Source organism: Haliaeetus albicilla, chromosome 7 (genome assembly GCF_947461875.1).
Source record: "Haliaeetus albicilla chromosome 7, bHalAlb1.1, whole genome shotgun sequence".
Classification (NCBI taxonomy): Eukaryota; Metazoa; Chordata; class Aves; order Accipitriformes; family Accipitridae; genus Haliaeetus; species Haliaeetus albicilla.
The window spans coordinates 970,706-998,035 of record NC_091489.1 but is presented as its reverse complement, the minus strand read 5'-3'; the positions used below and the strand labels follow the sequence as shown (position 1 = coordinate 998,035).

The following is a 27,330-nucleotide window of genomic DNA, read 5'->3' as shown; positions in this document are numbered from 1 at the left end:
AGGTGTTAAAAGACTCTTTCTTTGGTTGCAGAGAGCTCAGAGTGCAAAGGGAACGTAGGTATGTGATGCCATTTTGAAAAGACCAGGAATTCGCTATTTATTATTTTTTGGACCCCTGCTTATAATTTATTCTGTCATTGCAAAAAAAGTCCTTTTAGATATCTTTGTATTTTAAACACTAGGAAAATTAGGAAAATTAAGATAGACCTTTTTTATATATATATATTTATATATATATTTATATATATATACACATACACATATATACACAATGATGCATTTAGAAGTTACTATTTCCTCGGTGATTACAATATCATTCTCTAAATCTCTTGCTCTTGAAATGATCAGGACTTGATGCCACTGCTAAAAAAATTTTGTGCTGTGCGCAAGGAATACCAACAAGACACCGCCAGGCATTTTAGGGTTTGCCACGGAGCTAGAAAGATGCACTGCCTTTTCTGCATTCATTCTTGAGGCTCCAAAACAACAAAAATCAGATATTTTTTGCAGAGTACTAAGTAAAAGCTGCTGCGTATCATTGTGCAAAGGCAATGTGACATTTGAGCTCAAGAGAAGATTTGCCTTCATCTCCCTAAAACAAAATAACAACAAACCCTTGAAAAAAACCTCTGCGCAATTTGGATTTCAGGTGGCCCCAATTCAGATGGATGAGGGAGGGGTGGTCATGCAACCAGCATGGCTTTGTGAAGGATCCCATCTCCTCTTCCCAGCACAGAGCAGGTCACCATCCACTGGCAGCTGCCCGGCCCCAGCCGTGACCAGCGATGGGGAAAGGTGGCATCAAGCCGGCGCTCAGGGCTGGCCGCAGGACCCGGCTCCCTGCCCGCAGGGCTCTGCCTTTGCCGGCTGCCGCTCACTTCACCTGCGCCACAATGAAGCCGGACTCCCTCATGCTCTCGTAGTGCTCGATGGCCAACGCAAAGTCAAACTCGTTGATGGCCGGCCCATCGATGGCGATCTTCATGAGGTCGGAGAGCCCCTCGTCCTTCGTGCAGCGCAACCGGCCGCGCTTCAGCAGCTCCCGGCCCCGGCTGATCTTCTCGGCAAGGACCGAGCCCAGTGGCAAGGCCAGGGCGATGGCTGCAAGGATGGCGAAGTCCGGGAAGAGCTCGTGCATCTCAGAGTTGCTGTAGACCAGCTTGACGCAGAGGTCCTTGAAGGAGAGCTGGCTGAGGCTGAAGACGATCCGCTTGAAGAGGGGGAAATCGCTCAGGGCCCTCTCGCTCACCACCACCCGGGAGTAAGCCTGCAGGAGGAAATTCAGCTCGCTGACCCCGTAGCTGCCAATGTCCTCCAAAGACTGGGGGTAGCACTTGGGGTTGAAGATGGCCGAGAAGGAGCTGATGGCCTCCAGGACTCTGCTGGGGAACCTGTCCAGCAGGTTGCCCCGCACGCTCTCCAGGTAGCTCTCCTTCAGGCGCTCAAAGTGCTTCAGGTGGACCTTGGAGCAGTTGGCCAGCTCAACACCCTTGTAGTAGAGGCGGCTCTCGCCCTCCCGGTCATCCCGCGGGTGCTCGTTCATCTCGTTGAGGAACTCCTGGAGGTTCTGGCCACTGGCGCTCTTCTGGGCCTGCAGGGTGGTGGCTGTGGCAGAGACAATGGGCTTCAGGATGGAGAGGTCGAAGTCCTCGATCTGGAAGAAGCGGCTGAGTTTCTGGAAGACGGGGAGGACGTCCAGGAGGATCTTGGTGAAGGCCACAAACTGGAACTTCTTGAGTTCTTCGCAGAGGCCATGGGCCACGGGCGACCGCTCCGCCTCGCTCTCCAGCAGCAGCACCAGCGTGGGCCACGAGGAATCGATGGCTTTCACAGCTGGGAAAATAGAAGTCCAGTGGACGGCTTTGGGGCTCCCGAGGTCTATCTCGCAGAGGTCCAGGACGCTCCGCAGCTCCTGCAGGCCGTTGCTTTCCCCCCTGAAGCTGGAGTAGAGCCTGTACACGGCATCCACGGTGGTCTCGTATTTCTGGAGGTATTCGATGCTGACGATGCTCTCGGCCGGCAGCAGGGAGCTCCCGTGGGACAGGCAGTGCATCTCCGTGAGGAGCGGGCAGAGGGAGGTCAGCGCGGTCCCCACCCCGCTCAGCCGCTCGGCCACCAGCGAGGCGCTGTCGGCGCTGAGCCAGGTGATCTTCATGGTGGGGATGCCGAAGGAGCGCATCACCTCGCCCACCTTGCCCGCCACCGTGGAGGCCTCCCCAGCGGGCAGCTCGAAGCTCCCCAGGAAGGTGGCGGAGGTCTGCCCGTTGCAGGGGGAGACGGTGGTGGTGAACATGGCGAGGCTGCGGTGCTCCAGGACGTCCACCGTCTCGTCCACCACCAGCCCAACAAACGGCGAAGCTTTTATCCTGTGCCTGTCCTCGTTGTGCAGGACTTTGGCGATCGCTGCCTGAGCCAGTTAAAGGAGGTGCGCAGGGCAGGCGGGGAGGGAAAGAGAAACACAAATGAACTTCAAAAGCACGCGGGAGATGCACAGCACCCGGCGCAAAGCGAGCTGCAAGGCTCCCGCCCTCGGATCTCCCCAGAAGCGGCGCAAGGTCCCGAGTCGGAGAAAAGCCCTTAAGCAAGTTGTATATACAAGTACACATACAAGCTGGAAATCACTTTTTTTTTTTCCCTAATATACCGTCTCCTCCCGCTCCTGGCCTGCAGCCCAAGCACCGAGCAAAGCTGCAGAGAGCTCGGGGGTCCCTGCCCTGAGCCGGGGGTTGGAGCCTCACAGCTTCAGCAGGACCAAACACCGCCAGGGCAGCACCGAGCTGCCGCACCCCGCCGTCACCCGGGTTCCCGAGACTCTGCCTGTGCCGGGAGCGAGGCAAGACGCTGACAACCCACTGCCTTGGTTCAAACTTCAGCAATTACACTCGTGTTTTACAAGCCCAGCATGGGTAGGAGCAGCAGCAAAACTCTACAGCATCTTCTCCTTCTTTACTCAGTTTTCCACATTTCAGGCAAACACCCCGGTTTGAAAGGAAAACTTCCTCAGTGTGGGTGAATGCTGTAAGTAGCACTTCAGGCTGAGAAATCTAATTAGTGGATTTAGTCTATCTGCAGAAAAATAAGGCTCTTTAGAGATCTAAAAAGCCTGGCAAATGGCCAAGACTCACTAAAAATTTAATTTGATTTTAACAGGCATGAAGCATTTGTAAAATTAAGAAAATCCTTTCTAAACTCTCCGGCTACTTGATCTTTCTGATTGCTCAGTTTAGGGCAAAAGAGGAAAAACCCACAGTGCTCATGTGCTAATTGAACTCCTGAGCTTTTATCCTTCAAGCAGCCTGGCACGCTCAGACAGGAGAGGATGCTCCTGGTCTCCCTGCGTGTCTGGAAGCACACACGAGCCCGAGGCTCCTTCGAGGGAGCCCATCACCTTCTCCTGCTTTGTCAAATCAGGGAATGACACCAAGAAAGTGCCACGTTGATGTTCAATGTGGAGGACCTTCCAGTCTCCACTGAAGCTCCTGGAGAACAGGAGCATCGCCTGGCTCCACCGGCTCCCCCGTGGGACTAGAGCACGCCCCGGAGCAGCCTGGTTTTGTGGACGGGGCCGGTGGTCCCAAGCACATCGCGGATGTGCCCTGGTGCCACCGGGCGCGTTTACCTGTCCAAGGACGGGGACAGATGTCTGCCCATCAGCCAACGCTGACACAGAGCCTGTCAGTGCTCCTGAGCAGCCAACGGCCCCAGCCCCTGCTCTGCCTGGGACACCAGCTCCCTGCCCGGCCTCCTGCCTGCTCTGCCTGCCGCCACGGCACCCAGCTCCGGCTCTCCCGGGCTCACGCCGCCGGGAAGATCCAGCGATCCTCGCCGCAAAGACGACTCTGGCCCTGGCGAGGCAGCGCACACGCTTGCCCCCCACCACGTTTCACCGGGGCCCGTGGGATGGGAGCTCATGCTTAAGGCTCCTTGCTCGCACATGCGGCACCCGAAGAAAAGCCAAGCGGGCGCTGGCGACGCTCGACAGGGTGCTGGGAAGCCAACCCGCCCTGCTGAACGCGGCGGGCGTGGGCAGCTTCGCAGGCAGGCGGCACCACCCGGCCCCAAAGCAGCCGTCAAACACGGGTGCAGAGCCCCCAGCCCGACATACACACCTGCATCTCCCTGACGCTGCTGGGGTGGTAGTACTCGCTGTGCTCGGAGGCCAGCAGCGCCTGGCACAGGTTGAACTTCTGGAAGTCAAGCAGGGAGGAGCACTTCTCGTCCGGGATCTCCTCCTTCGCCATCCAGTAGACAGTGGTGAGGACGGCCACCTTCGCCGGGTTGACCTCCACCTTGATGACCGAGCGCAGCTCCGGGTGGCCATGGACACGGGTCTCGAAAGCCAGCTGCTCCCGGTTCACCGCCAGCGCCTGGCGGTGCGCGCCGGAGGTGACGTGCCGCAGCAGGGCATGGCGTTGGAAGTTGTCTGTGCCCACGGTAAAAGCATTCTCCGCTTTACCGTGCTTGTTCTTCACCAGCGCCTGCCGACACTCTATGCAAAACATGAGTTTCCTCTCATAGTCAAACTCCAGCCAGGTAAATTCTTCCTTCCAGTGCTCATTGAAATAGCGCTTACATTTTTTATTGGAATTGGAAGTTTCCCCAGCTGGCTTTTTCCCTGGAGGCACCATATTGCTGTGGCTGGGAAATCAAACACTACGGCTGAACTGAAATGTGCCTTGGAGGAGCAGCCTCTACATTTAATTTAGTAAGAAGGTCTATTACAACTCTCCTGGTCCGACTGGAGATGAAAGAGACACAAGGGAAAGGGATTAGGGCCCTGCAAACCTCAGCCTGTGCTCATCGTTTATTCTTGGCTGCTAATGAAGAGCTGCGGTGGCAGCACTCCGGGCAAGCAGGGCTGTGCGACAGCCCCAGCACCGCGCAGGGGGATCCCACCGAGCGCCTCATCGGTGTCACCGGCAGCTCTCGGTGTCAGCAGTGGGACTGGCACACACGCACAGTCCTCCTCGTGATCACACGGACACCGAAGCATGCTTCCCATCAGACCAGACCTCCATGCTGCGGCTGATGCTGGGAAGGTATGGCATGTTCAAAGCTGGCTTTGGACCAACCATCTAAAAACGAGTGTTCAGCCCCACGAGGAGCAGCACCCGCTGCTGACGGCGAGTGCCAGAGACCTGGAGCTGAACGAGGATGACTTGGAGACCAGCTCAGAAACAGGTGCTTGCGTGCACACGTGTGTGTTTTCATTCCTCCCTTGCTTGTCTCTATCCCGGGAAATTGCCAAAGCCACGCTGTGTCCCGTGGCAGCAGGGCTGTGCTCCGCACAGTCAGAACCCCAGCCCAGCATCCCTCCCAGGGGCGGCTGATGCACAGGACCCCTTCCAGCCAGGGCTCCCGAGCATCCACCGGAGCCTGAGTCTGCAAAGCACTTATGCACGTGTTTAAACCAGGTAGGTGAAAGTATTTAAGCATCTGCTCAATTCCGTCCCTATACTTAAGCCCCACTCAGTCCAATCCTTGCATTCCTCCATAAAAAGGATTGAAAAACCAAAATAAGCCTTGATAAAGGCAATGGGAGGAGGAACCCAGCACAGGGTGGGGAAAGGTGGGGAAATGAAACGCAGAGGGAAAAGGAAAGAAAATGGACATTCAGCAGCAGTGCAAGCCAGGGAATACTGTCAGTCAGTACGACTTGCTGAGCAACCCACGAGGAACTTGAGGTTTTCCTAAAGAACAAAACCCCCAAGCACCAGAGCCATTACCACAGCGCTCAGGAAGAAGTGGGAAGCCTCATGATTTAGGCGTTAGAGCAATACCCCGACTCCCAGAGCTGCCAACACCCGTTCCCGTGGGGCAGGGGTTCCCCTCGGGCAGCCCTGGGCGATGCTGGCCGGCTGGCGGTGGAGCTGCCTGGCACCATGGCCAGGTAGCACCGCAGCCACAGGACTCCCTTCGCCCAGCCACGCTCCCCAGGACCAAGGAACGTCCTTTACTGACAGCGGGAGGGGAAAGGGTAACTGTGCTCAGCCCCTGTGCTTTCCCTGGGGTGCTCAGGAGCAGCTGCCCGTCCTCCCTCACCACCTTGCTGGTCCCCCCCAGGTCCAGCTCCAAGCAGTGAGTCTTCCCCCGGCTCTAAGAGTTTCTTCTGGCTGCACGCAGCTTTTTGGGGACCCTCTCCTTCTCCTTCCCATCAAACTCCTCCTGAAAGAGGGTGGATGTACCAAAGCCTCCTGCCACGCTGGACAGAAGCAGCGCTCCCGCTTTGCTCCTCCATCACAGAAAACAGAGTAACTTGGTAAAAAGGCATCAGAGGCCAAGAAACCCTCTCTCCGTCCAGAGAGAAAACATGCCTGCCCCCAGACAGGAGCCGGCAGAGGAGCAGGCAGCACCAGCATCTCCAAGCCCGGCTGCAGCCTGCGTGCCAGCCAGGCACCAAGCACCTCACCCTGCAGAGGTGGGTGTTGAGGGGCCAGCATGGTGCGGACCCTCGGAGCCCGTATCTCCCATTGCTGCCGTCCAGGTGCATCATGGTCCCAGCTCCCTCAGCAGCCCTGTCCCAGTTCACTAGACACGTGTGCATCTTCAGAGCGTTACCCTTCTGCTTCCAGCCCTGGGAGCTCTCACCCTGTGCTCTTCCAGCAAACCGGGAGCTGCAAGCCAGCTCTGCAAGGGCAGGGGGAAAAGGACAGAAGGACCAGAGCAGCCAGCCCAGGTCAGAGTAGGACTTTGCTAGTCCAAAACTTGGCTCTGACCACAGTCAGCATCAAACGCTTCCAAGGAAGCAGAGAGAAACCCCAGGACACGGCCCTGCTAGGAGTTTCTTCCTGCCCGCAGGAAGCACAAAGCTTTCAAGGCTTGCAGTGGGTGTGTGGATTCCTTCTGCATCTTGCTCTTAGCCTGTTTAATGTGGTTTGGTTTGCTTCCCAGAGGCAGGTCTCCCGCCTGGTCCTAAACCTTGGCACGGTGCAGCTGGGAGCACCCAGGGAACAATTCCCACAGCCGGGGGGTCCTGACAAAGCTGCAGCCGCTTCCTCAGGCCGGTCCAAGAGCTGCACCACAGCCGCCAGGTGCCGGCCAGAGCAGCGTCTCCTCGGAAGCACGTTAATTAGGAAACTGTGACAGACTTGCCACGTGAGAGTCAAAGCCCAGACCTGTCTTGCTGAATGTTTTCCTCTGCAGTTGCCAGCACCCGTCAGACATTCCCCAGGGACGCAGGCTCTGCCAGGGTTGGGATTGTGCCGGTGCCCCTGCCGCACCCCAGTGAGGCTTGGGGCTTGCCCCCGAAATGGGAGGAGGTGCCCGCGCAGCAGGGACAGCTCTGCCGTCTTCGACAGCCTTGCTCACGGTTCACGGGCTCAGCCTGCCCCGGACCCATCGCCCCCATCCCCGTGCCGGGCAGGCGTCGAGCTTGTCGCGCCCTGGCTGCCGTCCCGGGGGGGCGGTTTCCGCCGTTCCCTCCCCATCACCGACTCTGTTCGCTCCCAAACTCATCCCCACCTACACAGAGCCCCCAGCGCTTGCTCCAGCAAAAACCGCTACCTTGGAAAGAAAGAAAAAGAGCAGCAATTAGTGTCTAGGGCGCACGGGACCGGGGAGAGCTCGGGATGGAGCAGAGTACTGCGGCACCACTTTCCGCAGCGCCTGCTCTGCACCGGCACCAGCTCCGGGCACCCTTCCCTGCCGCCGTGCACGTCGCTCCCCGGCCGCTGCTGGCCACGGGGAAAAGCAGCGCTGCGTTTCCTCGGGGACTCGGCAGCACGTGCGGGGATGAAGCGGCTCGGGAGCGGGGGTGACACTACGGTACCCCCACCAGCCCGCTGCTCCCCGCAGCCGGGGCAGGAGCACGGCGGGCAGGGAAGTTTGGGCAGGATCGGGATTTACGCGCAAGAGGACGAGCCGCTGCGCTGACCCTCGCACCCCACCGGGCGCGTCACCCACGGCTGCCGGTCACCTCACGCCTGCCCGGGTGAGGGTGAGCAGAGCGGCACACGACCCCGGCACCAGCCCACCCACCCACCCACCCTCCCCCTACATACGTACCATTGAAAGGCTGCCATAGGCTTTGGGATGAACTTCCCAGATTTTGGTTTTTAAAGAGGGGGACAAAAAAAAAAAATCTAATTAAAAAACCAAACCCAGCCAAACAATGCAAAGACCAAAAAAAAAAAAAAAAAAAACGGAAAACGGAACCGGCCGGGAGGCAGGGAGCGCCAGCAGCGCACCCCCCGCCCCGGCAGCCCCGCTCGGCGCAGGGGGGGGGCGGACGCCCCCTCCGGCGCTGCCGCGGCCCCGAGCGGGGCGGCTGCGGGAACAAAGCCTGCGGCTGCCGCCCGGTGCTCACGGCAGCATGGGAGCAGCCATCTTGCTGCGAGGACTGTCTGGCTCCGCCGATGCTCCCGGCAGCCGACGGCGGCAGTGGCCACTAGCGGTGGCCGGGAACGGGGAAGGCGGCGTGGCGGCGGTCCGGCCGCCGGGGCCGGTTGGAGGCGGCGACCGGGCGATGGACGGGCTCCGGCCCCCCCCCCGGGGAAGGGGAACGCGCCGAGCTGGACCCCGCGCCCGACACACGGTTCCCTGGCGAGAGGCGTCCCGCCGACGTGCGAGGACGGCCAAGGCGACGGGCGCGGGGTGCCCGGCCCGCGGCCCCCCGCCACGGGTCCCGCGGCCGAGGACGAGCCGCATCCAGCCGGGATGAGCCGCATCCAGCCGGGATGGGTTTCCTCGGGTGTGGGCAGAGCCAGGACCCGAGCGCCCCGCGAGCCGGCAGCTGCGGGCAAAGCAGGTCTCCAGCCCTGCCCGCAGGCCTTGAGCTTTCGCAAAATCCAGGTCCGAGCCCCTTAGCGGGAGCGCTGCAGCGGGACGCGGACCGAGCTCCTGGTCCGTAGCGGCAGGACTGGCGCTGGGACTGGCACCGGCACCAGCCCCCTCGTGCTGGGGCGCCCTAACGAGAACGGGAGCTCCACTAACACCAGAAAACCCTTCTTTTAGCACTAAATGCAGGTGAATTTTAGAGCCCCTCAACCTCGTCCAAAAATCAGATTTTATGCCACCTTTGCTGTCCCCCGAACAAGGCTCCCGAGGACACTAAAATCCCAGAGAGCACCGATGATCCACGGGAGCTCCGAATGGGAACACCCCTCCCCGTCCCACAGCACGGACACGGTGGCCGGTCGCGGGAGGATGCTCTCGGCCCCCACTCCACCTGCGCCCGGTGCACAGTCAGGCCTCGACAGGGGCTGCGGCCCCACGGTATGTGCCTGGATTAGGGGCTGCATTGTACCTGGCTCCGGCTGGCTCCGCACGGGGCTGGGGGGGGGACGGGGACCGGCGGCCCCCGAGTAAATTCCTCTCTTTAGGCTCCTCCACATGTCCTGGGGCAAGAGGCTCTTCCTGCTCCTGGGACATTCCTGCGCGGCCACCTCAGCCCAGGGTTAAAGCTAACAGGAGCTGGGTGAAACCAGAGACGGGGCTCCTAGGAGTGAAAATATGCACTATTTATTCTTGTGCTAATGCAAGCGAGAAAAGAGGACTTAGCCTTTTTAATCAGTTTTCAGGCAGGAGGCTGCCGCATCCTCTGGTTCGCAGCATCCGGAGCAGGATTGCAAAGGTCAGCGGTCCCGGCACAGGGAGCGGCAGCAGCCGGTGGCCCCGCGGGCTGGGGTCGACCCCGTTTCCCACGGGCCCTGGCAGCGCTTGGCCCCTGCCAAGCCCCCTACAACGGGATGCACTGGCAGGACCGAGGAACACGCTTGCTTTTCCCCTCTGGTTCCCAAAGGGAGCAGCCTGATCCGATCCCACAGGCTGCTCCTGCCCCACACTGTTGGGAGAGGCACCCAAACCCAGAGCAGAGGGACAGGGAGCACCAATGAGCCCCATGCAACGTCCTGGAAAACAGGTGGATTTGGCAAAAGCACTCGCTGCCCATCCTCCCCTCCGCTTTCCCCAGCACCAGATACAAACGCAGTCACTTATAATTATCACAACCCAAAGGGAGCCAGGCAGGAAAAATCTGCAGTGAAGAAACAAAACCACTCATGAAAAGAAGCAACGGGGACCAGGCAGGACACCAAAATCCCGCTGGGCAAGCCAACTGCGGCAGCACGCGGCATCGCAGCGGGGACCAGGCTCCTCTCTGAGCACAGCCAGAAAATGAGGGACACAGAGCAGGTCGGCTGCTCTGCAGGGCATTTCACTCTCAGGCAAACCGCTGCTGCAGAGCCCCTGGCACATGGGAGACCCTGCCCCAGCGCCGGGCAGGGAGACAGGCATCAGCCGGGGAAGGTGAAAGCTGCCTGCCCAGGGTGGGGGGCCGTAATTTACTGTGCCCGGCTCTGGAGGGGTCGGTAACCCATCAGGAGCAGCTCCAGCCCTGCCAGGCACCCAGCTCACATCCTCACCCACATTAATGCCAAACCACGGCGGCCTCGCGGGAGCAAGGGTGGGATGAGGACAGACACGCAGGCATCTGCCGGGGGCCGAGTGGCCAGGTAGAGACCCCGGGTGCCTGCCGAGGCACACCGAGCCTGGGGAGAGGGCTGGGAAAGCCAGGGTGTGCTGGGTGAACCCTGCAGGCACCGGGGTGGTGGAGGAAGCGGGGGGGTTCTGCCTGCTTCGTGCCGGGGGGCACGGCTGAACCCACTGGTCTCTTCTGCCCTGTGCACTTCTGCCTGGGGTCCTGTGGTGGGGAGGCTACAGGAAACGGCTGAAACGCTTCACGTGAAATAGTCTTTTAATTGCCTCTTTTTCATTTCTCCATGAATTCACATTTCTGTTGGAAGCCTCCAGGTTTAACGTGGATTTTGGGCAGTGATTGCAGCATGTCCCTGACCCTGATGAGCACCCCTGCCCTTGCGACCTTGTGGGATGGCAGATGTCCTTCCTAAAGGAACTGAGATGGAAATACTTCTATGTACTCCTATGCAGCAGCAGCAGTCTTGGTTTGATTCGATCATTGCTATTTTTCTCCCCCATGACATGCCTAGAGAGCTCGGCAGGCAGGTGCCCGGTCTGCACGAGCACATTTATCATCAGCATGGCACGAGGGCGGCCGCTGCCCGATGAGCCACAGTTTCCATTTCAGCCCCACGCCTTCGATGGCCGAACCAAACCCAAGGCACACAGCCCCTGCCGGGGATGCTGAGGGGCCAGACCCTGGCACCCCTCGCCAGCACTTCAGCCCCACGTCTGGGGGCTGCATTTCCCCCAGGGTTTTTCGTTGCATCTATAAGAAGCTGAACAGAAGAGACTGATAACCCAGCCACGTTACCCCAAAAGATATTCAATCCCCGAGTCCAAACATATTTATGAGATTTTGTTTTCCTTCGCTGCTTTAAGCCAGTCTCTCAGTCTCTGGGGAATGACTCACACTTTTCCAGCAGGGAAGCAGAGTTGCTGGTGCTCCCGAAGCTGCTAACCCAGGAGAGCCCCATCCCCTCGCAGCCCACCGGCTCTCCTGCCCAGCTCCACCAGCCGCCCTCCTCCTCTTCCTCCCCATCCATCCCATGGGGACAGGGTGGGAGACGCCAGCACGCTGCCCGAGGAGGGCTGCTGTGTCAGCTCTGCACAGGGAGGATTTTGAGGGGAGGGAAGGAGCACGCAGCTCTGCAGGTCCCTGCTCCCCCTCTGCACCCAAAGCCCCATCTGTGCCAGGCCCCAAAACGAACGGGGGGCTGGGAGCAGCAGGGGCATGCACGGGAGGACCCCAGCCCCCCCGCCGGCTTTGCCCACCGCAGCGTCCCTCGCACCCAAAGGTGGTGACAGTTCAATTTAATCTCTGCTGTGCATGGCGGAGGAAGGCAGGCTGTGAGGAGCCGCTGTCTCGTGTAGGAGAGAGCCGTCCCTCTGTGAGGGAGAGAGCACTCAACACCATGTCAGCTCAGACAAATTAAAAATACTTCTGCAACCCCCCCCCGGGGCTGTTGCCTGGCCAGGCAGACCTGGCAGGGCTCGCTCCTCCTGCGGGATCTGCTGTTTCGCAGCGTCGCTGCAAAGAGACCGGAGGATCGTGGGAAGGAACGGGTGCCTCGGCTCAGAAAAGGGGACGGGGCATATGCTGGGGGACCCCAATATTTCCCTGCTGTGTCCCAGCTCTCCTGCACATCCCCAGGGTACTCAGGGGGTTGTTCCTTGTCTGCCGGGGGTGCCCTTCCAGAACCACTGCGGGCACAGGGGCTCTGGCTCAGGCACACTCAGGTCCTTGCAGAGGGGCCTGGGTGGGCAGTGGGCCATGGAGAGGGGACCATGGGACCATGCTGGAGAAGGAAGGCCCTCCGAGTAGCTGACACGGGGGCCCCCCGCTCCCCCAGCCACTACCAGCTTGCAGGATGCTGCCTCACGCCTCCTTCCCCTGCACAGCCTTGTCACAACCTTTTGCTGCATGACTTGAGCTGGCAGGGAACAAGCCTTGAAATAAACTCAGATGACATCCCTGCAAACTCCCAGGCATGGCCACAAACAGGATTATTTGTCTGGGCTGGGGAGGGGAGCAGTGCTCATTTCTCCCCCGCCAGTGACCCCAGCTTCGGGCTAACGTTCCTCCGATCAGAGACAGGGCCAGTTTGCTCTCCGCCACGCAGCAGCCGAGAAGGGCAAAGCCCTTTTGTCAAGGAGCAAGAGCAGAAGCAGAGACAAGGTAACCTCCCACCCTGGGCTCCCTCCCAGTTGATGCACCTGGTCCTTGAAAGGCAGCTCGGCGGCACCCAGCACCCCAAGAGCTGCAGGGAGCAGTAACCCTGCACAAATGATATAATAAATGCTTTCGGAGGAGCAAAACTGGACACAGGTCTTGCTCTATCAAGCCTCTGTTCCTCCTCACGTCCACAAGCATCAAGCCCACCTCCCCTTGGATTTTAATTCCCAGCTCTCCTCATGTGTCAGCTAATGATCTGAAAATGAGCGTTTAGCGATGCCCTCCTTGCAGAGCCCCCATCCAGCCCCAACCGGGGCTAGTGCAGCCTGGTTGAGACCTTGCTGATCTCTGCGACAGGTACCGAGGAGCCCGGGAAGGAGCTGGGCTAAACCTGACCTGGGGCAGTGGCAAAAACGAGGCAGCGAGCATTAAACACTGATCCAGACTCCGCTCCCCAAAGCCCTGCCCGCCCCTCCCCACTATCGCCTTCTCCTCTGTGGTGGCGGTGGGGGAGAGGTCAGGGTCCTTCCGAAACATGGCAAGCTCAGCAGGGAGACTGGAGCACCAGATTAGTTCAGCCTTTAATCTGGGCATCGTTTAAATCATAAAAATTACAGCCGAGTCCAATTCATTACAGCCAGGAAGCGACTGACAGAAATGAAAAGGGAAAAAAGATACTCAAATTGATGCTTTCTCACCGTTCCAGTGAAATAACCAATTTGGAACAAATTAAGGGGCTCCCGTCTCTACCAGCCTTTTGAATTGCCTCTAAGCCAACACACATTTTTCATAGTGCAGCGTTTCCTCCATTAGCAGTGAAAATTAATGATTTCTATTATTGAAGCACCTGAAGGCAGGTGCCTTCCTTGCACAGCCAGGGCTGGGCTGGCCCTTCCCCAGGGAACTGAGCCCCCAGAGAGCAGAGAAGAGCCATGAGGAGACAGATGGGCTCAGAGAGAATAAGCGACATGGCCGGGGCCACCTGGCAGTCGGTGGCAGAGCCAGGCTCCAGGCCAGTGGCCATCCCTTCTCAGCGGCACCATCCCAGACCTGCTGGAGCGATGCATGCAGACCACCGCGGTGAGGCCCAAACCACCGCATGTGACAACATCACGGCTGTCCCCAATGCCCCCCCCCCCCCAGCAGTGAAACCATGTGGCCTTCAGCCAGTCCCTCCCTGCTTTGCTTGGCGGGGGTAAAAGGGGAATCGCCCCACTTGCAGGGCATCCCACCAGCTCAGACTTCAGGGGCGTAAGCCCTGGGGGTGGGGCTGAGAGGATTTTCAAACCCCATTTACATATCCCCCCTAAGCTTTACAAAGGTCAAAGCCCCTTGCTCCCCCCCACCTGCTTTCTGCTCACAACATTATTTTCTGGGAGCCCCGAGCACATTTGCACTGACAGCTGCAGAAGTGCGTAACTCCCCACCACGGCTGCCCTCGGGCCAGGCTGGTCATACCCAGGGTTTGGAAGATGACACACATCTGTCATTATTTTTTAATTAGATTTTTATTTCCTACTGCTAGTATTTCATTGTAATTTCCGCCACTCCTACCCAGGCCGTGCTAATATAATCACTTCAGAGAAGAGTGGGAACAGCCAGCCTACTCGTTCTAACATCCCGTTCAGAAGAGGGGAAAAAAAAGCAATCTGTTAATACCCAGCCCCTGCAGTCATTAGAGCTTCGGGACATCAGGCGGGTGTTGGAATGGACCATCAAAGCATCGGTGCCGGCAGTGCAGCCACCAGCAGCCGGCTGGGAGCATCGTCACTGCAGAAACTTCAGCAAAGTTCACGTTTGCTCAAAATACTTGTTAGCAACTCATTATTCCAGCAAGGTAAAGTATAATTAAAAATGGTCTAAAAAAATTTGTGTTATACCCTCAGCTTGATGCTGGAAACGCAGTGATATTTTCTAGCCCACATCATACTGGAGGTCAAGATTAGATGACAGCTTGGTCTAAAAATACTCCAAAGGGGAGGCTGAGGCTGTCGGAGGAGCTCAGAGCCCCCAGTGCCCCCCCGGGTGTCGCTCGTGGTTGAAACCAGGGGACAGATGTTTTCCCCAGGACGTTTCTCAGAGCAAGCCCCTGGCAACAAAAACAACTGCTGCATTTACAGGGAAATTCACCCAAAACAACCTCAGGGAAAGCTCAGTCCCACCATCTGATGAAGGAGCCCCAAAGCCAAACCCAGCAATTGAGAGGGGACAGGCTCCCTTCTCTGTTAGCCCCACAACCACAGAGAGGACAGGAAGCCTCATTAAGCAACCAATTAACAGCAGCAAACTCGAAGCAGCATCAGGCCCCACGCGCGTGGTTCCACCCTGCGCTGCCCACCGCAGGTTTGCGCTGTGGCACGGAGTGAAGCCGGGTGACTCCGCGTTCCCACTTGTTTTTGAGGAGACGTTTAAAACATGGTGAGGGAGAGGATGCTTGACACTCACAGGAGCAGCCACCGCACAAGCACCTTGCAACCAATGCATTTCTCTACCCAGAGCACCACGGTCCCGCGTCCCCGGCCCCAGCACAGAGATCGCCAGCGAGCCCCTGGCACCGCACCCGGCAGAATGGGTTCAAAGTTGAAGCTTTAGTGGCTTTACAACATTTTCTACATATTTGAGACCACAAGGCTAAAAGCAAGCTTTGGGGTGGTTTTGTTTTTTTTTAAAACTGCTTTGCCTGACAAGTATTCCAGATAAATATCCCGAGTAGCGTTACATGTTCCAGAAATACAGGGAAAGACAGCTCATGGAGAAAAGATTGTGTTTCAAACTATTAGAAAAATTAAAGTGATCCATAGGAGACAGCTGACGGGCAAGGCTGCAGTTACAACAAAGCAAGCACCTCGGAGAAGCCCCGTCAGATGTGCCAGCTTAATAACATCCGCCGTTCCCCCGGCCCGGCTGCTCTCCTGCAGCCACAGGCACCAACAAGCACACGCCAGCGATACCTTACCAGAGGAAAATGAGCTCAGGTAAGCATGTGGACCTGCAGACACTCACACGTATGTGCAGACCGCTTGCATGTGTACATGCATGGGGAGAACCAGCACCGCTGCCCGCAGGGACCTGCCGGACCCCCATCGCTGCCCAGCGCAGGCAGCAGCCAGGGGCGATGCTCCTTCCCCAGCTGCCTGCTGGGAAGTTAATGCCGATAATAACAAAACCACCGAAATTACCAGCCCCGAATCTGCACGTGAAACGGGTCTGAGAGCAGCGCTGCGCTCCATTTGCTGCTGCCGCTCCGCTCCCTGAGCCAAAGCCAGCAGCAAAGCACCAGAACCCCGCACCCGGCCAGCCTTTCCCTGCCTTTTCTGCCAAGGCGCTGCCAGTCGCTGCCTCCGGCCTCATTTCACACAAAAAGCATCAAACATTTGCATCGTGGGTGCAGCAGAAACACAAGTCGGAGCTGACCCCCAAACGAACGGCAAGGGCAAAATAAAGCCATGTCAGCGTGTGACCTTTTTCTTCCTCTTTTTGCAGCCCTGGGAAAAATCAATAAGATGCAGTGAGTCAAACTCAGCTTGAATCCCGTAAGTAATTAGGATTACCAGGCTAGAAGCCGAAGAAACAGGCTGCATGTGTGCCTTGGGCTGCGAGGGACCATTTTGTGGGTGTACGGTACACAGCTTTGTTGATGCAAATAAAAAGAACAGCTCTTTAAATTGGTTTTCAGGCAGGATGGCAATAGGGAACGGTAACAACCTGATTTGCTTAGAAAGAAGAAAATCTCACAAGGGTAATTTAGCATGCTGAAGCCCTGATGGGAGCAGGATAGGGACCGCACAGGTGAATCAATGTTTGTGTTTGATGCCGCGTCTGTTACCAGCCCCTCGCTCCCGAGCCTGGACTCCTCAAGCACCACACGTTCTGGAGCTCGTCCCTGGCAGTAGATAACCCACCTCGATTTTTCATTACTAAGAGTTAAGTCTGTGGTCAAAATTGCAAAGGGGAGAAAAGAAACCCCTTCCCATAACCTTAGCAGAGCTCCCCAGAAAATAAGAAACAATTAGATAGGTTTGGTTTTTTTTCTTTAAAGAACAACTCGTACCTTGATTGACTGCAATTTTCTCAAGCTCAAGTAACTCGGCAAAAGGCAGCGGCTGCCTGCAGGAACGCTTGAATTGGCTCCGTGCAGGCAGGAACATCCCTGGGACAGCAGCGGGGCGAGCCTTGCCCCCCGCCAGCCCCCGCCGGACCCCCTCCCCATGCCGGCCGAGCCCCCAGAGCCCTGCCCGCTCCCAGGGTCTCTGTGCAACGCAGGGCTCCCGCTACCCCCCCTCCGCGCCCAGCCAGCTCCGCAAACGGCTTTCGCGCGGATTAAGGGGAGCAGTGGGGGGCCGATGGGGGGTCAGGGGGGGGGGCTGAGCAACCTCCAGCCGGCTGCTCCCGCGGGGGAGGGAAAGTTGCGTTCCACCCACCTAGAAGCATTTTGGATCCGGCTGCCTCGCCTCGGCGCTGCTGGTGCCTCCCGCTCGCCCGGCTGGGCTGCGGGCAGGGAAGGGCAGGGCGGGGCGGGGCCGGGCGGGGCAGAGCAGGGCGGGGCAGGGCGGGGCGCGCCCGCCGCCCCCGCGCACCCCGCAATTACCCGCCAAAAGCGGGCGGGCGGTGCGAGCCCCGGAGCGCGGAGGCGAAAAGCAGCCGGAGGTGCCGGGTATTAACATGGCAATGGGGGGGCGACTGGGGGGGCTCACCGGCTCCCCCCCAGCGCAGCACCAGCGCCCTTTTCTTGCCGAGCACGGAGCGAGCCCGGGGCTGCCAAAGCAAAGCGGCTTTAAGCGGGGACGAGGGAGCCCGCAACAACCGGCTTCGTCTGCACCCCCGGGATCGCCCCCCAAGCGCCCAGGACCCCCCCCTCCAAGGGAGCTGTTTTGGGGTGGCTGTGGTGGGGCAGGCACCTGCTGAGGTGCCCCGCGCGGGTTCTGCTCAGGGAGGGGAGACAGCCGCAGCAGCCACCCTCCCACCTGATCCCTTCTGGAAAAGGCTCCCCAAAATCCCCCCGTGAGCGAGGCGCAGGCTGAGCCCACCATCCCTCTGAACTGCGTGAGCCTCACTTGCCTGGGAAGCCGAGCACGTCCCGCACACACCGGCATGCATCCCCCCTCCAGTCACCAGCGCGTCCCTCGGCTTTCGGGGTTCACAATCGAGGCGCTGGCCCAAGAGCAGCAGCGTGAACTCATCCCTTTTTCCACTATCCCCACAAGAGAGGTCCAAACCCCCCAGCCAGCCCCGGAGCATCCATCAGGTGCCAGACAACCTGCACAGGCAGTGTGGCCCCACGGGGAAAGGGGGCACCTGCGTGTCCTGCCCAGCTCAGCCCCAGCCCTGAGCTCTGGAAACGTGCAGGATTCGATCCAGGCGTGGCATCGCCTTGTGGGGTGACACGGGTGGATGCGGGCAGCCTGCCCCAGGTGGGGGGGCTTGCCCCAGCCCCCCGTGATTGGGGTTTTGCACATGCCCTGGAAGCCAAGGTTTGCTGCCCTCCCCATTGTTTTTGTCAGCAAAGGCTGAGGCAGTTGGACTCCCTGATGGCAGTACATTCTCTGGGCTCAGTTTTGGCCTCCAGAGCTTCTCGGGAGGGGAGGTTCACAACTTGATTGCATGGTGCCTTTTAAAGAGGGAAATTATGAAGAACCTCTGCTTGTGAAAAGAGGAAATAATCATCTCTCCCCTGCCCAAAGGGAGACGAGAACAGAAAGGGATTTAAATACTTCCCTCAAGTCAAACAATTCAAAGAGTCGAGCAGGAACCCCTCTCTGTCAGCCACAAGCAGAGGAAAAAACAACGATGTAAATCATGAGATGCCAAATTCCCTTCCCAGGTGCTGCAGTCAGACCAGGCACTTTTGGGGTAAATTCTAGCATTTTGGTGCTCTGAAAAGCACCCAAAGCCATCAGGCCCCCCTGCACACCTCCTCCCAACACCCACCCGCACTTGGCTGGCACCGGGGCAGCACCGGTAAAGCCCCAAGCAGGACCGATGCACTGGGCATACGTGCCCCCTGCACAGGATATTGCTTTCGGGGTTGTTAGCAGCAGCAGTAAGTTTAGCCTGGGCACTCGCTAATCTAGGATTGACAGCTGGGCCCGCGCCGCCTGTTACCAGCCTCCCGGCAGGCTATTTAAACCTGGTATTAATTTGTTTAATGTCATCAGCAGTTTGGCGTTACTGCAAGTGACCGTCAAGCAGAGGGGAGCATGGAGGTGTAAAGACCGGGAGGAGCCAGGGGCTGAAAACAATCTGGGGGCTGCTCTCCTTTCCTCTGGGACGACCATAAGCCATGGGCAAGTTTGGCATCTCCCAACCTCCAGCCCCACTGGCAAGGACTGGCTGGACCGACGTACAGCCCTGAACCCCACACTCCATCCACCCTCACCCCCAGCCCTGACCAGCCCCTTGAGTTCTACACAGCAATTTCATCAACAAATAATCTCCCCACTCTGGCCGGTGCTGAGTTTATCCCAGCCGGGCAGGCAGCTCCCAGCTGGCATCACCGCAGCTGAAGGGGGTCGAGCCAGCGTGACATGGAGCAGTGGGAGAGGAATGGCAGCGTGGGACGGTGCGTTTTATGGCCGAGCCTTTGAGGCGAGCTGGGGCTAATTGCAGGTGCTGATTACAGACCCCTGCCATTAACGCCTCCTGCCCTCCCCTGCCCAGCCGCAGCGGATCACTGGAATTTACCAGCCACGCGGCGTGGGTCCAGCCGGTGCATAACTCGCTATATTTGTACGTGGACCCCAGTGCTGGCACACAGCAGCAGCACAAACCCTCCCACCAGGCCCAGACCCACGTCACCCTCCTGGGGGCATCACCAGCCACCCTGCACCCGGGGGAGCAAAGCCCGCGGCCGCTTCTTCCCACAATGTCCTCTGCGGAACAAAGCTGCTGCCACTGAGCATCTTCACCAGAGCCTGCAGCTGCGAAGGGTGCCCGGGGGCCCTAACGACTGGCTTTACCATCCCTGTGTAACACTGTGGGAGGCACTAAAAAAAAAATAAAAATCAAAGCCAACAGGCATCATTGCATCAGCCAGTACACACCTCCCGCAGTCACTACTTTTCGACACAGGTCGTTAACCAAACTCAGGGCCCTGACGGCAGAGCATTAGGAGAGAGCTGTGATGAAACCAGAGGTTATTCTGCAAAGAGGCAAGACTGCCTGCCCCGGCATGGCCGCAGCCCCCCAGCAGTCCTCAGCCTGCAGCTCATCGCGCACGTCCTGGGAGAGGCAAATCCCGAACATGTAGTCGGGGGGGAGCGTTCACCTACACCCGCCGTAGAGCCAGGCTTGCTCGGGCAAGTCTGCTCAAGCTGTGCCTGCAGCCCAGGCGGCAGCAGCTCAAAGGGAAAGGGAGGGCAGGGAGATGGGAAGGGTGCTTGGGAAGCAGAACGGGTCTGGCTGTGGCCCATCAGGCTCAGTTTGCGCATGGGCTGACCCTAACACCGCAGATTCACTGGGCTCTTTGTGAGGACAGACTCCAGGAACAACAGAGTGATTACTCTGAAACCTACTGAGGGCAGTGTTAAACTCCTTGCTGGCTAAGACATGACCAGAACAGGCTCTCCCCAGCCTTAGACTCCAAAAGCAGCCTGGCAAATAGTGACCAGAATGGGGCAATGAACACGTCAACAAACAAGAAGGGAGACAGAGGGATGAAAAAACAGCAGGAAAGCAACCCCCGCCCAGGTCTGCAGAGCCTTCCAGAGTCTTTCTGGCTGACTTTGTTCACTGAGGATTTAGGGTATAATTTGGGGGTGAAAGATGCCAGATAGGATCAAGACTGATACACCTGGAGGACGCGTATCAGTTTTCTTCTGCTCTGTAACCTGAGCCCCGTCAGAAGCAGAAGGCTCAGGCGTGGAGCAGCGTTTCATCCCCGCCAGGCCAGGAAGGCGGGCGCTGACCTTTCTTGCTCCTGAGTTTGCTCAGGATTAAGATAACATATTTTAAGGGCTGAATCCTCCCCCCAGGGGGGTTCCCACACGAAGAGGATGGGGTTTGCAGCTTGCGTTCCTCCCCCCGCCTCAATAGACAGGGACCCGGTCAAACCGTCAAGTCTGCAGGCAGATGCCCACCCCAAACAGATCAGGGCATCCTGATTTTTTAATTAATTCTCCCTGAAGATTTCTGCTTTTACACACCTAAAAAGAGCAAAGTAAACCAGGGGAGCTAACGCTGCATTTGTCTGTGTGGAGGGGTGACCCGCGGTGCTGGCTGGCCATCCCTGGGGGGGACGCACACCCCTGCCAGCAGCCCATGTGCAGCTGGAGGCTGCGGCCGGGGGGGGCTGGGGTTTAACCTCAATTTTCCCCACGAAGGGAAGGTCTGGTCTCATCGTGTTGCTAAGAACCAGGATAACAGCCAAACGCCTCAGCTTTTCTTCTCTGTTCTACTTTAATCTTCGCTGTTTCAGGAGCGGAGAACAATATTGCCCTTTCATTAATCCCAGCTCCTGCGCAAGGTCTCAGCTTTAAGCCGTGATAGAAACTACTCCATTAAGGGCCTTTTTGTTGCAGGGCAAGGCGTTAAAACATTATTTCCCCTTCATTTTAGTGTGGATCTACCTCAAAAAAGCAGCTTAAAATTGCTTAAACGCGTATGCTCAAAATTGTCACACTTTAACAACAAGCCATGATAACTGCTGCCCGGGTGTCACCACGGAGGACAGCCACCACGTCCCCAGGTCTGGGGACGTTAAATAGGGGCTGCTCCATCCATTGTCACCCTCCAAGGGGACAGAGCTCCGGCATGCCCGAGGCCGGACACCCACAAGGAGCCCCAAGGACGAACAACTGCTTGAACACAGGAACTGCCGCGGGCAGGGATGCGGGAGGAGAGCCAGGGCTGCGCTCGCGGCTCCTGCGTTAATCATCTTTCACAGGGAGCTGTCTAATTACAAAGGCATCCAGGACAGGTCTGCAAATAGGGTGGAGAAACTGGATGACCTAAAAATATTTAATTATCAGGAAAAGGGATGGAAATTACACCTGTAAATAGTTGCAGAGAGAGAGAGTGTAATATTTTCCATCTAATTTAGGAGGGCCCTCCTGGAAGAAACAGGGCAGAGGATTTCACCTGCAACCACACTTTAACGCACGAAGAAACCCTTCACACGCCGCCGAGCCCCGGGCACGCACACACAGATCACAAACCCGGTGCTTTGTTTGAAATCCCGAGCTCACCCAGCGCTGCTGGGAAGGACGCCTGGAGCCCACCCCAGCGTGAAGGCACTTGGGTCTGCCAGCGTGGAGCCCACCCTGCACCTGACCTCTGATAATTGGCATCAACAGCAGCGCAACAGCTTGGAAATATTTGGAAGAGGTTTTGTGACATGAAGGGTACTAACTGGGAGCAGCTTGAGGAGCCACGTGAAATCCCACGCCTTCTGACAGCCGCCGTCGGCCCCCGGGCTGCGACCCCCGCAGCCAGGCGCCGCGCTCATCGGCACATCTGCCGCGGTTCCCCCCTTCGCCGGGTCTCCGGCCCCAGCCCGCCCGGCATGGCCGATGCCGGAGGCAGAGCCTCGGCAGCTCCGGCCACGCAGCATCCCACGTGGCCCAGCATTGTTATCCCCTTCCCGTGGCCAAGGGCTGCCGCACCCGGGGCAGCTGCCTTCCTCCTCATCCTCCTCGCTGGAGGGTGAAAAGCGTTTGCCGTGCCGGTTCCCCCCGGCCCTGTTCAGATTTCCAGGGGGGGGTTGCAGGGCTCCTGAGCCCCCACATGGGCTCAGCTGGGGGTTGGTGTGGCAACCAGCTACCCAAAATCTTCTCGATGTTCAATTAGCCAGGGGGTGACGCTGGCTCTGGTCTCGTCCGCAAGGTCCCCGCTCAGCTCCGTGCCCCTCAGGGGGCTCCTGGGGACCTGGCAGGGGCTGGGGAGCACATCCAGCTGCGCGGCAGCACCATGGGGACGGGCATGCGTTCCAGTGCCACGGCACAGAGCACGCCAAGGCGCTCCTGCTGACACGGCAACGGTGGAATAAATGAAACGATTACTCATAAATCTACGGCCGTAGAAAATATCAAAGGTGAACTGGAGCAGCATTGTGTGCGAGGTTTCAAAAAGCAGCAACAACTCGGAGGCAAGAAAAAGGAAGGAAACCTGATTTAAGGCAATCACGCAATGACTGCAGTTAAATGCAGTCCTGCTCCAATAGACTATAACTGCCTCTCATGCACTAAAAGCAGAGAGGTGGCTGCTGCCCCGGGAGGAGCCACAGGGGAAAGGGCCACCAGTCCTTGTGCCGGAGGGACGCACACTGGTCACTCATGGCCAACCCACCCGGCACGCGTGGGCTTTGCACTGATCTGTTCTCAGCAATATCAGCTGTCCCGCGGCAGCAACCAGGGCTCGGCGAGACGGCAGGACCCCGGCAGTGGTGCGGTGGAGCAACGTCCCACTGTGTCGCACGGCCACAGAGCATCACGAACGTTGGTCCTGGGCCGGAGCGGGCCCGTGCCCGGCCTCACACAGCCAAAATGCGGGTGCAGCTGCCGGGGTCAGGCTGAGGTAGCCAGCACCCCGACTGCGGCTCAGCCCCCCAGCTCCTTGCTCCCCTCCCCGGCACAGCCCCGACCTCCGGGGCTTGGGCTGTCGCCATTTCTCAAATGGCCAGAATCTGGTTTTCTCCCTCCACGCAACCACGCTGTGACACCGTGGGGTTATAAAAAGGAGAGATCACTCTGGGAAAGATGGCATAAAGCATGACGAGGGAAGATCATCTCTTCATAGAAAATTTTATATTGCTTACGACTTACTGTCTGTGAACATAAAACAGTTTAACCAGCCGACCCTAAATCACAGTGACAGCTTTACACTACCCACAAACCTTTGCTCGCCCTTATCCAGCTCAGTCCTACCTACCTCCCCTCCCCATTTGCCTTTTTTTTTTTTAATGCATGCTCGCTCCCCCCCTTTTCTCTGGGAGAGCAGCACACGCGTGTGCACACACATGCAGAGAAGCGGCTGAGGCACAGTGGGCACCGAGAGGGGCCCGTGGCTGGAGACTGGGAGGGATGAGCTGCGTTCCCAGCCTCGCTGTTCATTGAGACCCCAGACAAGGCACTTCCCCATCGCTGTCACCCCACCCCGGTCCCCCCCCCCAAGTTCGTTCAGCCCCGATGCTCTTCGGGATGGCGCCTCGGCGCAGGGCAGCTGCGCAGCCCTCGCACGCACAGCCCAGTGCGACCCGTTTTATCTGTCACGTCTAATCCCCGATGACAGCAGCCGGCGCGGGAGCGGGAGGGAGCGCGATGCTTCGCCTCTCCTCCCACGCCGGAGCAGGACAGCGGCTGCCCCCCATCCCCGGGGAGCGGCTGAGCCCCCCCCACAGTCACATCCCCCCGGGGCCACCGAGGTCCCACGCGTCCTCACCTCTCCGTGGGGATGCCGAAGGAGCAAAAGGCACCCTCGTGCCAGGGCGCTGGCTGGCAGAGCGAGGCTGTGCAGCAGCACCCGAGCGCTGGGGGAGGCACAGAGGACCCCCCTCCAGCAGGATGCCGTCAGCTTCGATGCCCAGGGCGGCCGCAGGAGCCGGGAGCTCCCGGAGCACCCCCGGCACGGACCCGGCACCTCGCCCCCCGCTCGAAGCTGCTGCTGGAGCCCTCCCTGGGAAAGGCCCTGCCAGGCTGGGTGCTCTCTCGGGATGGGGATCAGCAGCTGCTAACAAGCCGAGACACGCTCCTGGTTAGCTTCTGCTTTTTTCCATTTTTCCCCCCACTTAAAATAAATCCCAGGCTTTCCTCTTCCAAATCTGCTGAGCTGATGCTACATGGGAAACTGTGAAATATTCCATGGCTGCATGTTCCCCGTTGCTCTTAATCCACTTCCAATTAAGATCACGTGTGACGCATGCCTGAGCTAAGTGGCCATAAAACGCTATTGTTGCAACTTGATAGCAAACCAAATGGAAGAAAATTACAGCAAAATCCAAGATTAAGGATAGCTGGCTCACAAAATACAGTGCTTAAAAATAACATGAGGCAATTCCCTCCTGATTTCGGGAAAAATCGCCACTGCCAGCAGCATCCTCTGTACACAGCACAGCTCAGCCTCTGCCTCCCTGGCTCTTCTAGCAACACATCTCGGCAGCGTGCCGCGCAGAGGACAGCGCTGCCCGACTGCTGCTGCTCCCCTTACTGCTCCGATTGCCACAACCCCGCTGCGACCCCACGTCCACAGCACCCGCGCACGGTCCCACTGGGCACATACCAAACCTCCCCGGAAAGTTCAGCCGAGGGCCAGAGCCCCCCGGGCACCCCAAGCTGTGATTTAAGCCGACAGCTTCCCCAAAACCCATCCCAACCAGCTCATCCCAGCCCATCCCTGGCATCAGCAGCTCCCGCAGCGGAATGAGCCGGGTACACAGGAACGCTGCGCTGGCTGCTGCATCTTCCTGGGACTCAAAGGACCTAAACCCCTTTATCCCAGTTGCCAGAAATGATGGCAGCCTTTTGATGAGGGTGATTTTAAGAGAAGGAAAGAGAGGGGGAAAGCAGCACTAGAAATTTGGCTAGCATGTATCAGAGGAGGAATCAGCTGCACAGCCAAGCACAGGACCAGGTGTTCGGATCAAAGCTCTCCGCTCCCCCCGTGATGCCCCATCCTCGGAGGATGGACACAGCCCGCACCCTCCCCCTGAGAAGCACCTCACGAAGGTCAGCCCCATCTCACACCCAGGAGACCATTTGGGGGCTGGTGCGGGGCCAAAAGCCAGTCTCCAATATTTGTGTTGCCGCCAGCAGTTGCTGCTAGGGTCTCCCCTTCAAAATGACCCCATCCCTCCCACCACCTATGCCCTCACCCCAACGTTTGCACCCTCCTCACCCTCTGCCATGACACATCTCATCCCCTCAGACATGGGTCCAGTTCCCGTGAGACCCCCCCCGTTTCCCCTCAATGCACTGAGAAACCGCAGCTCGCTCTGCTCCCCTCCCAAACGCCCCTGTGGTTGCTGACCCCCACAGCCCAGGCACCAGGCTGCCAGCCCACCCAAAGATTATACTTGATATATATTATCATAGCTTGTTATCTTTTGGCTTGGTCTTTTTTTTTTTTTTTTTAAGGCAAACCTCTCCCACAGATGCAGCCAGAGCATCCACCCCAGCCCCCCACCGCAGCAGGGCTCCGACCTCCTCCTCGCTCTGAGCATCACACACACAACAGCCTGCGCCAGGCTGCACTTGCACAAGGCAAAGCCCAGTAGCTTCTCTGCGTCATTTTTTGGCCGAGAGTTTAAATTCTAAGGATCTTTTTAGAATAAGTGTGTCAGGAAAAAAAAAAAAAAAAATCCCTGTATCCTCTGGCCAGAAATCAGGGTGCAGAGCAGAGGGGCAGTGCCCTTATGGGGAAGGCACTACATCAAGAAAATCCTTCTAACAAAAGTTAACAGCTAATCAACTTTTTTTTTTTATTTGAAGTTACCGACTCAATAAAATCAGAGATTAATTATGATACAGTTATTAATCCATGATAAGCTGAATAGCTGGGCTTTTCAGAGGGAGAGCAAGTTAATGGGGTATTTTCAGAGGATTTAAAAAGGGAGCAGTTTCCTCCAGATTAATGGGCTGGCACAAGGCTGATGTGCCAAGAGGAGGGTTTGGGCTCCCACAGAACCTCTCACGTGGAGCTCAGAGGCCCTTTTCCCCCACGTGAAATGGCTTTTTTCGGTATAACAGGAGCATTTAGTGGACTGGAGCTTTTCTGCCAGTTCCCGGTGATGGGGGTCAGTCTCTCCCCTTCTCAGCCCTCGGCAGCTGGGCTGGGGCTGGGGCAGGGCGGCTGCTCCCCCCAGCTCTGCACAGCACCCAACCCTGCCGGGGCTCACTGCCACCAGGAGCCTCAAGGAACATCACCACAACGGGGAAGGGAGAAGCCTGGGAATAAGCAGAGGGAAGGAAAACGTACAATTACACAACTGCGCTTCTTCAAACGACACCTGATCCCAGCAAACATCTTTAAGACATGAAAAAAACATTAAATTTCCCCCACTGAGATTCCAGGTTATTCAAATCTGATCGGAAAAGCTATTTTTAATCATCTTTGCTCGCAGCTGAAGGGAGCAGCCGAGGCCAACCGAGCAGGAGGACTCCGTATGCTTGTCCTTCGCTAAATTTACAGAAGCTTAAAATATGAACCCCGCTACCATTTGGCCACGAGGTTATCGATCCACAGACGGGTAGATGCAGCGTCTGTCACAGCTGAATATTAAAGACCCTTTAACGCACAGGGTGGGCACGGATCTGCTGTTAGGAAGTTCAGGAGAGCCTGATGCGCTGCATCGACATCCCCAGGAGGTACGTGCCCAGTTACCGGCTGGGGTCAAGCAGGAGCGGTCCCCCACCCAGCCCCTGCGAGACCCACGCCTGTCCTTCCCCACTCACCCGCTGCTCCTTTATGTTCCCAACTGCTCCCCCCCCGCCAGTATCTATAACTAATCTTGTCAGCCGACATCAGGCTCAGGGGCCGTGCCAGGCGAGGGAGCGCTGCGAACGCAGCTCCTGGCCCAGCCGGACCCTTGGCTTTCCTTGCCAAATTTCTCCAAAAAGTCCCAAAAGCAGGAAAGCAGCAAACCACTGCAGGAATTAAGGAGGAAGCCAGAAAAACCAGCTTTCCCCCCTGCAGCATCGCTGGTGCAGCTCCCGGCAGGCTGCCAAGGCTGGTCACGGACGGGGGCTCCCGACAGCACGGCCGGAGGAGCTGGGCACATTCCCACCGCGCCTGCCCCGGCTTCGAGGACA

At 58.0% G+C, this 27,330-nt stretch overlaps 2 protein-coding genes across 5 annotated transcripts in view; both read right to left on the bottom strand.

Moving 5' to 3' along the window:
- The window catches only part of ZNF385C (zinc finger protein 385C), a 99,034-nt gene that overhangs the window by 20,826 nt on the left and 50,878 nt on the right, over positions 1-27,330 (bottom strand).
- Positions 205-17,098, bottom strand: C7H17orf113 (chromosome 7 C17orf113 homolog). Of its 4 annotated transcripts, none has more exons than XM_069786322.1 (3): positions 17,014-17,098; positions 4,110-4,738; positions 205-2,407 (listed from the first exon to the last, which is right to left on the bottom strand). In XM_069786322.1, the coding sequence occupies exons 2-3, from the start codon at positions 4,626-4,628 to the stop codon at positions 875-877; spliced, it is 2,052 nt and encodes a 683-aa protein (XP_069642423.1). In that variant the 5' UTR covers positions 4,629-4,738; positions 17,014-17,098; the 3' UTR covers positions 205-874. The 4 variants fall into 4 exon arrangements, with proteins under 4 accessions (XP_069642423.1, XP_069642424.1, XP_069642421.1 ...); XM_069786323.1 differs by lacking the exon at positions 17,014-17,098 and adding an exon at positions 8,005-8,378 and having other exon boundaries at positions 4,110-4,489; XM_069786320.1 differs by lacking the exon at positions 17,014-17,098 and adding an exon at positions 8,005-8,155 and having other exon boundaries at positions 4,110-4,638.